The 13,405-nt window shown below is 36.9% G+C and overlaps 1 protein-coding gene across 2 annotated transcripts in view; it reads right to left on the bottom strand.

Moving 5' to 3' along the window:
* Nucleotides 1–12,231, bottom strand: part of LOC145996167 (uncharacterized) — a 51,353-nt gene extending 39,122 nt beyond the window's left edge. For both annotated transcript variants that reach the window (XR_014442755.1, XM_083132518.1), the window contains exons 1-2: nt 12,007–12,231; nt 888–1,049 (exon numbers count right to left, since the gene is read on the bottom strand). Coding sequence is in view for 1 of the 2 variants with exons in the window: in XM_083132518.1 (XP_082988644.1) it covers nt 888–1,049; nt 12,007–12,159 (315 nt within the window). In the remaining variant the exon portion in view is untranslated. The remainder of the gene's footprint in view (nt 1–887; nt 1,050–12,006) is intronic.
* Between the last annotated feature and the right edge of the window lie 1,174 nt (nt 12,232–13,405).

Here is a 13,405-nt window from a genome sequence, read left to right as displayed (position 1 = left end):
CTATAGCATGAAGCATGTTCCGTGTTACCTCATCACACTCGTCCTGCTACATGTCACAAACAGAAAGATAAAACCTGTTCCTGCAAGTTGTGTCACTGATGGACCAGGACACTATCAAATGCATCAACAAACTTCGCAGCAGCACCAGTTGCTTCATTCCTGTTGATTCCCACAATCCGGGGACCTAGCAGAAACGAACTTCAGCAAAACACAACTATAATTTATGTTAGTCGGCATGGGTAACGGTTCCGAATGTTCAATGATTTTTTGCTAGCTTTACAGAAGTGTTAGAGAAAGTACTTTGGAATACTGGAAACAATTGTGGAAGTAAGTTAGAAGTTTGGAGAAACAAATTAGCACTGTTAAATTCTTCACTAAGTAGTATCTACTGGAGAAGTTATGATTTCAAATGCAGCGTACGTCTGAGCTTTGCAGTGAGCAGCCGTTCTTGGTTTTCGGTTATATAAGACACAGAGTTTTAGCAGATTTTCATGAAGGTTCGAAGGAGGTTTCATGCTTGAGACTAGGTATTGGAAACATTTACGGACATTTTATTAATGCTAAGAGTGCTAAAGCTCACTCACCTAACCTAACAATGAAAGCATTTAGCAATGTAATACCTCTTCGTAGATGACACCAGCAGTCTGTATCCAAGACGAGAGTAAATGAATAGATGCTTCCAAACAAAGGATCATATGGGAGTGTATGGAGGGAAAAAAAAACATTCTCAAGACAAGATGCAGTAAGTAATCACTAAAACTCTGAAGTATGCGTTAAAAGACACAATAGAAATTAAACCGTGTAAACAATGCCCATGTACCATGACTAATTCTGAATTAAACTCTTGGAACTTGGGCATGTATTAACAAGCAATTCCGAATACTTACCCCATGTTCTCTATGACATCTTGCCTTCCTGACAACAGAAGGAGCTAGAGTTTTCAAAATCTTCTCAGCTCTTAGACAGCGGATTCTATATGCTTCGAAAGATTCAATTCTTGTAATGCATCCATAACATAGATATCTTGGAAGACCATCATCTTCTCTTACCTGCAAATGTACAAATTGATTAATACAGAGTCCCAACAGTATAGCAAAACACTAAAATTGTTCCAGAATAATTTTTAGAAACTATTCCTGGTATTTGACTTTGGGTCTTTTGTTTTTGTAACAGCACCTAAAGACAAATTGATACCTGGGGCAGGAAATTCAAAAGTAGAGATTGGCAGAATAATAGTTAGAAATACCTGCGAGATTGCTTATCAACATCACATACTCTGAGTCAAACATCCATCCCTTAAATCAGGTCTGGGCAACTGATGTTAATTGTAAAAGAGTGCTTTTCTATGGCCACGTGCATCTCAGAGCAAGCAAGGTTATTTCTGTTACGTCATGCCACTAAGGGTAGGGGCTAATTTGATCTAGAGTTTAAAAAAAGCTGGCTTTATTAAGAAAAAAAACCTGGAAATTGCAGCTGAACCAATTTCACTTGCAGTGTTAGTTAAGAGTTTGACGTTTGTAATGTCATATTTTAGAATTAGCTAAATAATTTTACATCATGTAGCAGCCAAAAGACTCATATTTGCCATTTGTTCTACAGGGTGTCTAAAAAGTCATGCAACTGAGACTTTGAACGTACATAACTTTTGTACGAAAAATGATACACCCAAATCTTCCACGAGTATTAACTTTGTTCATGTGATTATTTTTTCAACATTAAACTAGAAAATTGGGTACCAGTTTCATAGATCGAAGACACATTAAAATTGGATATTTTGTGTTTTGCATGGTTTGTACTTACCAATTGTGTATTGCGGAACATAGTTCAAGGTGCCATTATGCTTTTTACACGAAAACAAACACAATTTTTCACATTCTGCATGCTTTTTTTATTCCTTTCTTCACTTTCGGAACACACAATATGGCGGGCACATCGTGAATCACGTTGTGGGTATGCAGTGTTTCAACCTTCTTCAGTGAAAAATACCTACTATCATGTTCATCACCAGTGGAAATTATACATTATATAACAAACCACGAACCAGACACGGATAGCCCCACAAACCATTCACGGATAGCCCCACAAACCATTCACGCATAGCCCCACGAACCATTATGCACGGTAGCTGACTGATGGCCCCACGAACCATTTTGCATGGTAGCTGACCGATGGCCCCACAAACCATTTTGCATGGTAGCTGACCGATGGCCCCACAAACCATTTTGCACGGTAGCTGACCGATAGCCCCACGAACCATTCACGGATAGCCTCATAAACCATCTCCGATAAGATTAGGGTAGGTTTCGTTACGTTAGGCAAGCATAGTAAAAAAACACTGACAGGAGCTTACGACATCAAACGTACGCAGCATCCAGTTGTCGTAGGGCAAGCAAATTAAAGCAATGGCAATTGTGCATCGGTGAGATATTTCTCTTGAAAAATACATGATTTCCCAGTCAAATATATTCCACGATGAAAGAAAATACCTCGACGAATGTTGTAAACCTTGAAGAAACTCATTTCCGTAAGTAGTTTCTTGTGTAAAATTGAAGAAATGTGTCTCCGATGTATGAAACTGTTACCGAAAATCATTTTGTACATGAACATTCAGTATGGGCAAAAAGTTACTAAAGTGTTTCTGTACAAAGTGAAAACAAACATGGATAGAAAACAGCTGTGGAGTTGCTTGCAAAAATTTTCAACATGCATCAAAGGTCTCTGTGGATATTTACTGAATTGATAAAAGAAGGATAAATGTTTGGGCATTTTATGCATTACAGGGGGTTAATTTTGGCATATTCATAAAAAGTAGGGCTGAGCCGATTCCGATGTATCGGAAAATATCAGTTTGAATTCATCTACCCATACTAGCCGATACTTTTCCGACATATTGGTCTTTCACGGAGTGTAATTACCCTGGAAATGAAGCAAAAATTTAAACTTCCTTTTATTTTCCAAAAATTTTGCATGAAAAACTGTATTTTATAACCACATATCATTACCCGTTCGATCTCCAGTCAAAACCTCTCACTCGTTTATTTCGTCATTTTTAACATTCGTACTTATCAATTTTACATTGCGACAGAATGTTTAATAATTTCAATTTTTCACATTAACAGTAATTATTATTCTTGCTTTATTCGCATCCGTAACACACAATAAAGCGGGCACAGCTGTGGATCATGAGTGGGTATGCAGTGTTTCCAACCTTCTTAATCGAAAAATGCCCCACGAACCATTCCCGCATAGCCCCAAATATCATTCATGCATAGCCCCACAAACCATTCATGGTAAGGTTAGGTTAGGTTAGGCAAACATAGTTAAAATTTGGGGTCGTAGTAATATCAGGAATGTATATTTCGTTTTCTCATATTATTGCAAAACAACGGCACGGTTGAAAACACTGACAGGGGGTTACGCCATCGAACGTATGCAACATCCGGAACACGTACAGGAAGCAAGTAAAAGCATTTGTGCGTCGGAGATATATTTCTCTTCAAAAATACATGAATTCCTGGTCCACTAGATTCAACGATGAAAGAAAATACGTCCACTAACTTTGAAAATTATACAGAAACTCATTTTCGTTAAGTAGTTTCTTCTGTAAAAATGAAGAAATCCATTGACCGGAGATCGAACAGTTACAGTGCATTCGGTTTAGCCTGAGCTCTGGCATGCGCAAACCGGGAAAGGTTCGTCGTCTGCAGAAGACGTCACGTGACTCATAGGAGCAGTGTTGAAATACGCGAAAGTTACAATTCTACTAGACAAAAAACTGGCAATAAGCTGTTGTCTCATTAAAAAAAAAATACTTACGAATCTAAAGTAGCACGCTGTCCTTCACGATCGTGAAATTCGTCAATTGTTCTACGAATAACACACTTGTCAAATTCGTCCACATCACTTTTAAATTTATTTTTTCTACGTGGTTTGTTAGACGTTACTAATCCCTTCCCGGTTACTTTGTAGCAATCATTTTCGTTTCAAAGTACTCACTGACATATCAGTAGCTGCGGGAACATGCTTTTGCACTTGTTTCACGTTCAACGCAAGCCCACTGTCAGCTTCTTTCTTCATAAACTTATGCACGTTAAATAATTTCTCAACTCTGACTATGAATCACTTTGCTTTGTCCATATTCATTTCAGTTTTCACCTCAGCTTCCGTTGAATAAAACAAATCCTCTGTTATTCTTTTCCTTGAACTATCACCTTCTCAAACTGTCGCTTTTTAAATATATATACATATATATATATATATATATATATATATATATATATATATATATATATAAATGCAGTAAGTACCGAACACACCTACCAATAAGCTCTGAAGTCAGACTATGGATATAGGTAATTTGTTAAGGCAGTCAGCAACTCTGGTCTCAGTGGAACTCTCGCATCATCACGCTGACGGCATGCTTCTGCACAACTGAAGGCCAGAGCTCAAACTAAACTGAATGGCCTGTACCCACATATCATCTAGCTCAATATTCTGATGTAATTCTTACATATTTTAAAGCAAATTTATTGATAAATTCATGCATATAATTGGCGAAGAATATTTACACACCAATATTGTTCAATATTTTGAACAAATTTTAATTCTTGCAATTTTCATCAGTGGGAATCGATATCGGTTCAGCCCTAATAAAAAGTATGATTTTTACAACAAGTTCTACTGGCAACATTGGTCGTGTCAGAGAGCAGTACCATGTGTGCCTGACATCTGGCTATGTTATTTAATCAGTGACCAGATGAAAGAACTTGTTTGAAATTTACCGTACAAAAATTTATTTACAGTAAAACCTCGTTAATCCAGACTAATGAGGAGGGATAAGTTGACCAGTTTAACGAAAGTCAGGATTAACTGAAATAACTTAAAAGAACAGTAGAAAGTGCAATAAAACTCCGTTTACAGCAACAAAACATGTTTATTATGGTGCATTTAAAGGGCACACGCATAAGTACATTGGCATAAAGCAAGGGGAGTCAGTTACGGAGCAATGTGACGAATACAATTGTTGACTTCTAGCCACATTTATAAAATTGCATTCTGCCCCTTTTTTTTCTTTGCCTGTCCGGATTTAGTGAAGTCCGGCTTATTGGGGCCCGGATTAACAAGGTGTTGCTATACTTCCATACTGAACGTTCATGTGCAAAACCTTATGTGATTTTCTAGTTTAACGTTTAAAAAATATCTCTACATGGACAAAAGGTAAATGTCTGTTATATCGGAGACACTTTTCTTCAAATTTACAGGAGAAACTACTTACGGAAATGAGTTTCTGTTGCATTTATCAAACTTCGTGGAGGTATTTTGTCACTATGGAATGCTTCACAACAGAAAATAAGCACTTTTGATGTAATAAAGTAGCCTCTTGTGCGAGGCGACAACATTATGCCGTTGTTTCCATTATGAACCTGCAGATGGCACGAGTGTCGAAAGTCACGCGATCTCGCGAGAGGAAGAAGTGTTTCCGAACGTGCCTTTTTTTTACCAGAATTTTTTTATTTTTATTTTTTTAACTATGCTTACCTAACCTAACCTAACCTTGCCGGAAATGGTTCGTAGGGCTAACGTGAATGGTTTTTGGGGCTATCGTAAATGGTTTTTGGGGCTATTGTGAATGGTTTTTGGGGCTATCCGTGAATGGTTTTTGGGGCTATCCGTGAATGGTTTTTGGGGCACTCGTGAATGGTTTTTGGAGCTATCCATCAATGGTTTGTGATGACATAATGAACACGAAAGTAGGTACTTTTCGGTTAAGGAGTTTGCAACACTGCATGCCCACTCCAAATCGACAAAACACAAGCACGACGCATGATGATCAACAGCTGTGCGCGAAATATTCTATGTTCCGCAACGGAAGAAAGGACCCAAAAGAATTACTCGTAATGTGAAAAATCGAAGTTATTTTCGTGTAAAAAGCATAATGGCACCTTGAAATAGGTTCCGCAATACATAGTTGGTAAGTACGAACCATTTGAAACTGAAAATATGCGTTAGAAATGTGTCTCCGATATAACAGACATTTACCGGACAAAATTAATACCCAACGTAAGATTCATGTCTCTATCGCTTTTTGTACAAATGTTACGTACAGTCAAAATCTTGGTTGCGTGACTTTTTGGGTACCCTGTACCCAAAACTTGAAGAAACTAATTATTACAGTGGCATAGTGGTAACACTGTTGTCTTGTAACCAATGGATACTAGGTTTGATCCTCAAAGGACACATATTGCATAAATAGTCTAATTTCATTGTAAAACTGTAGGCCCAATTCTGATTAGACTAACTGAGCATAAAATGAACGCAAAAACTTTCACATGTTTGTGTCATTGATGCCACAAAAATTTTAGCAAATGTTAAACTATTGTGCGTTTCAGGTCAATTAAAATCTTTACTATTCATAGAACTACATGCGTATATACCCCATTTACTACTTATAATTGCGAGTACTGTTGTTGGAAGATGGCCGGATATATAAAGGGTGTCCCAACAAAAGCAAGAGATTTGATATGCTTAATAGAATACTTTATTAAAAAAGAATGACAAATAATTTTACATCATTACAACAGGTAAATGCTCCGATCTAAGAATCCCACGTTTGATTTACGCAACATGTTGCTACAAGTTCCTTTATCAGTGATTGTTGAAGCTTAGTTGAAATGGAGCGTTTCACAAAGGAACAACAAGTTTTGATACTGAACACTCATTATAAGAATGGCAAGTGTTATGCAGAGACTGTTAGGAAGTTTCATGCAATCCTTGGATGTGAAAGTGCACCTAGTGAGAGTACAGTTCGCAAAGTTGATCAAGAAATTTGAAGAAACAGGTTCGACAGATGACAGTCTTATTGCAAGCCCAAAAGAATCTTTCATTCTTAAATTGGAACATTTACCCGTTGTAATGATGTAAAAATATTTGCCACTTTGTAAATATACAGTATTTTCTTAAGCATATTAAAACCATTGCTATACAAAAGAATGAGCCTCCCTGATGGCATAAAATAATGATGCAACCTTGTAATCAAGGGGGTTCCAGGTTCAATCCCAAATGGTGGCACAGTGCATCAGACCAACCTCTCTCCAGGGCACCTTCAAGTCCCATTCAATACAGAACAGGTGATCGTGCGAATTGAAAGTTTAAATTTTTGAAAAATTTAACAGCAGATCAAAATGGTAACTGTTCTGAATGTTTGACGATTTTATACAAGTTTTATAGGAGTATTAGCAAGTGCTTTACAATACAGGAAATAATTGTGGAAGTAATTTGGAAACTTGAAGAAACACAGTTAAAAGCTTCACTGGGTATTATTTAATGGAGAAATTCTGATTTGAAAAATAGCTTATGAAAGCGTTAATGCTTTGGAGTGAGCAGTTATTCTTGGCTTCCGGTTGTCTCAGACACGGATTCTTATGCTATGGTTCGAAGGAGGTTTAATGCAGATCTTATGTGATCAAGTGTTGGAAGCATTCACAGACGTTATTTTAATGCTCAGAGGGCTAAACCATACCTAACAATGAAAGCATATAGGGATGATTTATTAATGCTAAGAGCCTTAAACCTTACACATCTAACCAAACAACAGAAGCATTAAGTGACGTAATATCCCTTTGCAATCCACACACGTGAAGTATATGGTAGCACAAGACAACAGTAAATGAATGACTGTTTGCAAAGAATCACATAGAAGCAAATGTAGGGACAATAGTTCGGTAACAGTATGGTATAGTGAAAACACATTTCACTAGTTTATTTCCTAATTATTTACATTTTTACTTACCTGTTATGCATAGCGGAACATTTTTGAACATGGGATTTTGCTTTTTACACTGAAAAAAGCGTAACTTTTCACATTACAAGTATTTATTGTTCGTTGCTAATTCGCTTTAATTACACACAATATGGCAGGACAAATCTTGACTCACTTTGTCTATCGTCAGCTGATGTGCAGTGTTTCCAAACTTATTAACCGATAAATGCCGCACAAATTATTCGCAAAAGGTTTTTAAGCTAAAATTGATCCACTAACCATTCACAGAAGGTTAGGTTAGGTTCAGTTAGGTTAGGCGGTAACACTTCGATATAGCAAAAACACATTTTTTCAAATTTACAGGAGAAAAGACGGGAAAGAACTTACAGAATTGAGTTCCTGTGAACTTTTGGAAGCTGGGAATAGTGTTTTTTCCATTCGTGCAACTTATTTGGCTGGTAAATAATGTAATTTTCGACATTCATGTATCTCCGTTGCACGATAGCTCGTGCCACCATTACCGTCGACTACGTGAATCAAATGTTCCATGCGTTCGATTATGTAACCCCCTGTCAGTGTAGCAACCACGCGGTTGTTTTACAAGATGACGTGTGAGCAGTTGTTTTTTTTCAATTTAATTTTCTGTTTGCCTAACCTAACTGAACCTAACATAACCTTCCGTGAATGTTTTGTGGATCAATTTTAGCCTAAAAACCATCATTTTTCGGTTAATAAGTGTTAGTGTCCACGCGGTAGTTTTACAAAATGACGTGTGAGCAATTTTTTTTTCCAATTCAATTTTCTATGTTTGCCTAACCTAACCTTCTGTGAATAGTTTGTGCGGCATTTATCGGTTCATAAGTTTGGTAACACTGCATGTCAGCTGATGACACTGCATATCAGCTGACGATAGACAACGCGAGTCAAGATTTGGCCGCCAATTAGCAACAACCAATAAATACTTAATGTTAAAAATAACGCTTTTTTCATTGAAAAAAAAAGTAATCTCAAGTTGAAAAATGTTCTGCTATTCATATGAGGTAAGTACAAATGAAATTAATTTGAAAATAAACGAGTTAAATGTGTTTTCGCTATATCTAACTAGTACCGGTTAGGCAAATATAGAAAATTAGATTGGTAAAAAATAATTTCACAATGCAACCTTCACTTATTAACAGAAAAATGCCGCACAAACTATTTACAGAAGGTTTTTAAGCAAAAATTGATCCACAAACCATTCACGGAAGGTTACGTTAGAAAATTAAATTGGAAAAAAAATAAATATCACAATGCAACCTTCACACGTCATCTTGTAAAACTACCGCAGCAAATTTCTTATATCCGCAAGATGGATTTCTTCCAATTTACAGGAGAAATTACTTACTGAATGCAGTTTCTTTACAGTTGTGGAAGTGTTTTCTCGCATCGTTCATTGAATTTTGCCGGTAAATCATCTATTTTTCGATATTTATAAATGTGCGACTGATGCACGAAAGCTGTTGCATCCATTTCCTTCCAGCCTGATGTTGCCTGTGTGTGATGACGTAATCACGGTCAATGCCGGTCAGTGTTTTCAAACAAGTGTTTTTGTAACTGAAGAAGGTACGTTTCCGCAAATGGTTTGTAGAGCTATGTGTCAATGGTTCGTGGGACTATGCGAGAATGGTTCGTATGGAGCTACACATATATTTCTTAAACCAATTTTTAACTATTCTAACCTAAATGTGATCCAACTTAACCTAACCTTATCTTACCGGAAATGGTTCGTGGGGTTATGCGTCAATGGTTTGTGGGGCTACATAGGTATTTTTGGGTGCAGTGGGGTGGAAACACTGCATGCCGAGTATGGTAGTGAAACTGTGACTGGCATTTTGCATGTTACCAAAAGAAAAAAAAAAAGAAAACTTACTCGATAGGCAAATAGAGCTTATTTCCATGAAATAAGCGAAATGCCACCTTCAAAAATGTTTCTCAATGCAGAATACGTAAGTACGAATATTGACGTGAATACACCATAAAGAATGTTCCATGAAGCAGATAGTTAAGTAGAAACGTCAAAAATTGACAAAACCAAGAAGTTATAGGGGTAAATATATAGCCCGGACGGATTTCTTCAAATTTACAGGAGAAAGTACTTACTGAAATGAGTTTCTTTAGCATTCTGGACGTTCTTGGAGGTATTTTCTTTCACGGAAAGTAAAAACTATGTAGTTTAATGCTGCTGAACAAGAATTAATCACTTTTTACGTAAGAAATTGGCATTGCCTGCCACATTATGCCGTTGTTTCCATTGTGTGCGTGCAGATGGCGAGAGCGTTGAAAGTCACGCGATCTCTGCAGTGTTTCCAAACGTGCCTTCTTTTTACGAAAATTTCTATTTTTAACTATTTTTGCCGTGCTTTCTTTTTTCGATGAATTTAGGGGTGAAATGAGTGCTAATGGAACCCAACCTAACTGGCCTAAACTAACCTTGTGTGAATGGTTTGTGGGGCTACCCATGGATGGATTTTGGGGCTAACGTCATTGGTTTGTGGGGCTGCCCGTGGATGGTTTTTGGGGCTAACGTGCATGGTTTGTGGAGGTAAACATGGAAAAAAAATCGAAGTAGTTCGTAATTTTCCGTCATGAAGCTTTGAAACACTGCTTGCGCACTGAAAATCGACAAAACACAAGCTGGCACGTCTAGACGTGCGACGATCTATTACGAGTGCACGCCATATTGTCTATTACAGAAGCGGAACAAGAAAGACAGTATTTTATGGAGAAAGGCATAACTTCAACTTAAAGAATGTTCCGCAAGGCAAAATAGTAAGTACCAGTGGTAAAATTAAGGAAATAAATGAGTGAAAGGTGTCCGGGCGTTATCGCATATTTACCGTTATAGGTGTCTGGGGAATATCAGAATTTTACGAAATTTACTATTACTGCGTGGTTGCTGCACTAACAGGGGGTTACATAATCGAACGCACGGAACATTTGATTCACGTAGTCGACGGTAATGGTGGCAAGAGCTATCGTGCATCGGAGATACATTCATGTCGAAAAATACATGATTTACCAGCCGAATAAGTTGAACGAAGGGAGAAAACGGTAACACTTTACTACACCTGAGACGGATTTCTTCAAATTTACAGGAGAAAGTACTTACGCAAATAATTTTCTGTAGCGTTGTTGATGTTCGGGAATGTAGTTTTGATCCATTTTAATGCGAATGCATGTGGTTTTCTACGAAAATCTATTTCCGACGTGCTATTGCTGCTGCCGTCATTTGCTTTCTGCACGAGAGCACAATACGCGATATTGCTGCTGCTACAAGCCGATGTTGTCCGTATATGCTAAATTGAACGAAAGGAGTGCTAATGGAACCTAACCTAACAGGCCTAACCTAACCTAGTAGGCATACTTATTCCCCGTAAGTAAGTAAAAAAGTTCATTTAAAATTCCTAAAGTACTTTCAATTTTTAAAAAAAAATTTAAACTATGCTTACCTTACCTAACCTAACATAACGTCAATGGTTTGTTCCTGAGGTGTTTTTTTTTTAAAAAAAATTATTTTTTTATTTGAGCATACTTTGAAATCCGGCCCGAAAGTATGTATTTTTCGGTAAAGGAGCTTGCAACACTGCATGCACACTCCAAATCGACAAAACACTGGCACAACGAACGATCAACGGTAAGCTATCGCCATGTTGTGTGTGGAAATAAACAAGAACAGTAAGTACTCGTAAATGTAAGAAATATAGATTATTTTCGTTACAAATTACATTATTTCACCTAAATACGTATTCCGGAATGCAGAATAGTTTGTTAGCAATATAAAAAAGTGCGAAAGAAATCATTCCCAGGTGTCTCAGGTATAGTCAAGTAGTACCGAGAAAACACTTCCACGAGCTTCCAAAAGTCTACAGAAACTCAGTTCCGTAAGTAGTTTCTCCTGTAAATTTGAAGAAATGTGTTTTCACCATACCATACTGTTACCAATCGTTCTCCAATCAAAATGCAGAAAGTACTCAATAAGGTTCAGAATTATTTGTTATCAGGCATAAATACAATTCGAGCCATTTAAAATATATCAGTGTCCCATGATTACTTCGGAATTAAACATTCGGAACTTGGCCCATCAACATAGTAAATGAAAATACGTACCAAAATAATCACACCGTAACACTTTAAAATAATATATAAGAGGTGCAAATTGCCAATTGTCCAAAATAATATAATAAATACCGTAGAAAAACAACACTTACAAATACAGACAAGATGATCTCAATTTTCAGAATCAACTCTCGTTTTCTGGCTTCTTCGTCGAATAAATTTATTTTTAAACTATTATCACTTAAGCAAAGTCTACAAAGATCATAATAATTTGAAACTTCACTTGCGTTCCCTTTGGAATGCATATTGATATCCGACCAAGTACTTCTTTCAACCCCAAAAACCTACAAAAAGGTACAGACTCCCGACATAAACAAACATCGTCTTCTTCGGTCGGACTAGTTCACAGATTATATATATGTATATGTTTATTTATGTATACTGTGTCACAGATTATACGTGAATAATGGAAAGGTACTTCTCAGGACAAAACTCTACCTTTACTCCATTAATGAGCAATTCTACATGACACGAAAGTGACACATATGCACATATCACTGTGTTGCGACTTTCATAAACCCTATTCAATATTAATTACGTAAATCCCTTCCCGTAAGTTTCAATTAGTGGGTTATGTCATCCCGTAAGTTTCAATTAGTGGGTTATGTCATTAATGTTCTTATAATCGAGATATTTCGAGTACCTTCGCCGAGTTTGTTGCTTAGTGTTTAACTCTTCGAACCGCGGTGGTCTAGTAGGGTGTCTGACTGCCACGTGGGAGACCGGGGGGGTGGGTAATTTAAGGTCGTGATTTTTATAGCCTTGTCCCTGCATAAAGCGGCTCTGGGGCTCACCCAACAAAATTCAATGGTCACCTGGAAGGTAAAGGCGGCCGGAGCGTGATACTAATCACCACCTCCAAATAGGCAGATCGAGAATTTATGATTGATTTATTAGCATCCATTCAACTTTACATAAGTTTGGAATTGTCACATTGTACATGTACATTTAGAATACATCTATAAAATTATAGGCATAATATAATAGATAGTATGCGATACAAGATATCGTATAAAGAGAATAAATGCATGCTCAATGTTATTTTCTTGAGACAAATTGGCTAAAAATATGTTTTCTATATTCAATTTTCACTTCATTTGCTATGACATTATGTACACACACACACACATAAATTGAGCATTAAATAGTCAGCTATACTTACATCTAGATAAATTAAATCGAACAGCAAAGGAAAAATAAAAAAATAATGATAGGGCAGTTCTACTTTGTTATATTATTGTTGTTATTCCTGTCACTTATGGTGTCAATGCACTCTTGCACTGTGTAAAAACAATGTTCCTTTAGGAATCTTTTTAGATGTAACTTGTATACTGGCAATGACTTTATATTTTTGAATGCATTTGGTAGCATGTTAAATAAGCGTATACCATTATATGTTACCCCTTTTTGGTAGAATGTGGTATTGTGTAATTCCATATGTAAGTCATTCTTTCCCGTGGTGTTGTAGATGTGGTAGTCCTTATTTGCTGT

This window comes from Lepisma saccharinum, chromosome 12, assembly GCF_977018435.1.
Source record: "Lepisma saccharinum chromosome 12, izLepSacc3.1, whole genome shotgun sequence".
NCBI lineage: Eukaryota > Metazoa > Arthropoda > Insecta > Zygentoma > Lepismatidae > Lepisma > Lepisma saccharinum.
This window is presented reverse-complemented; position numbering and strand designations above follow the sequence as displayed.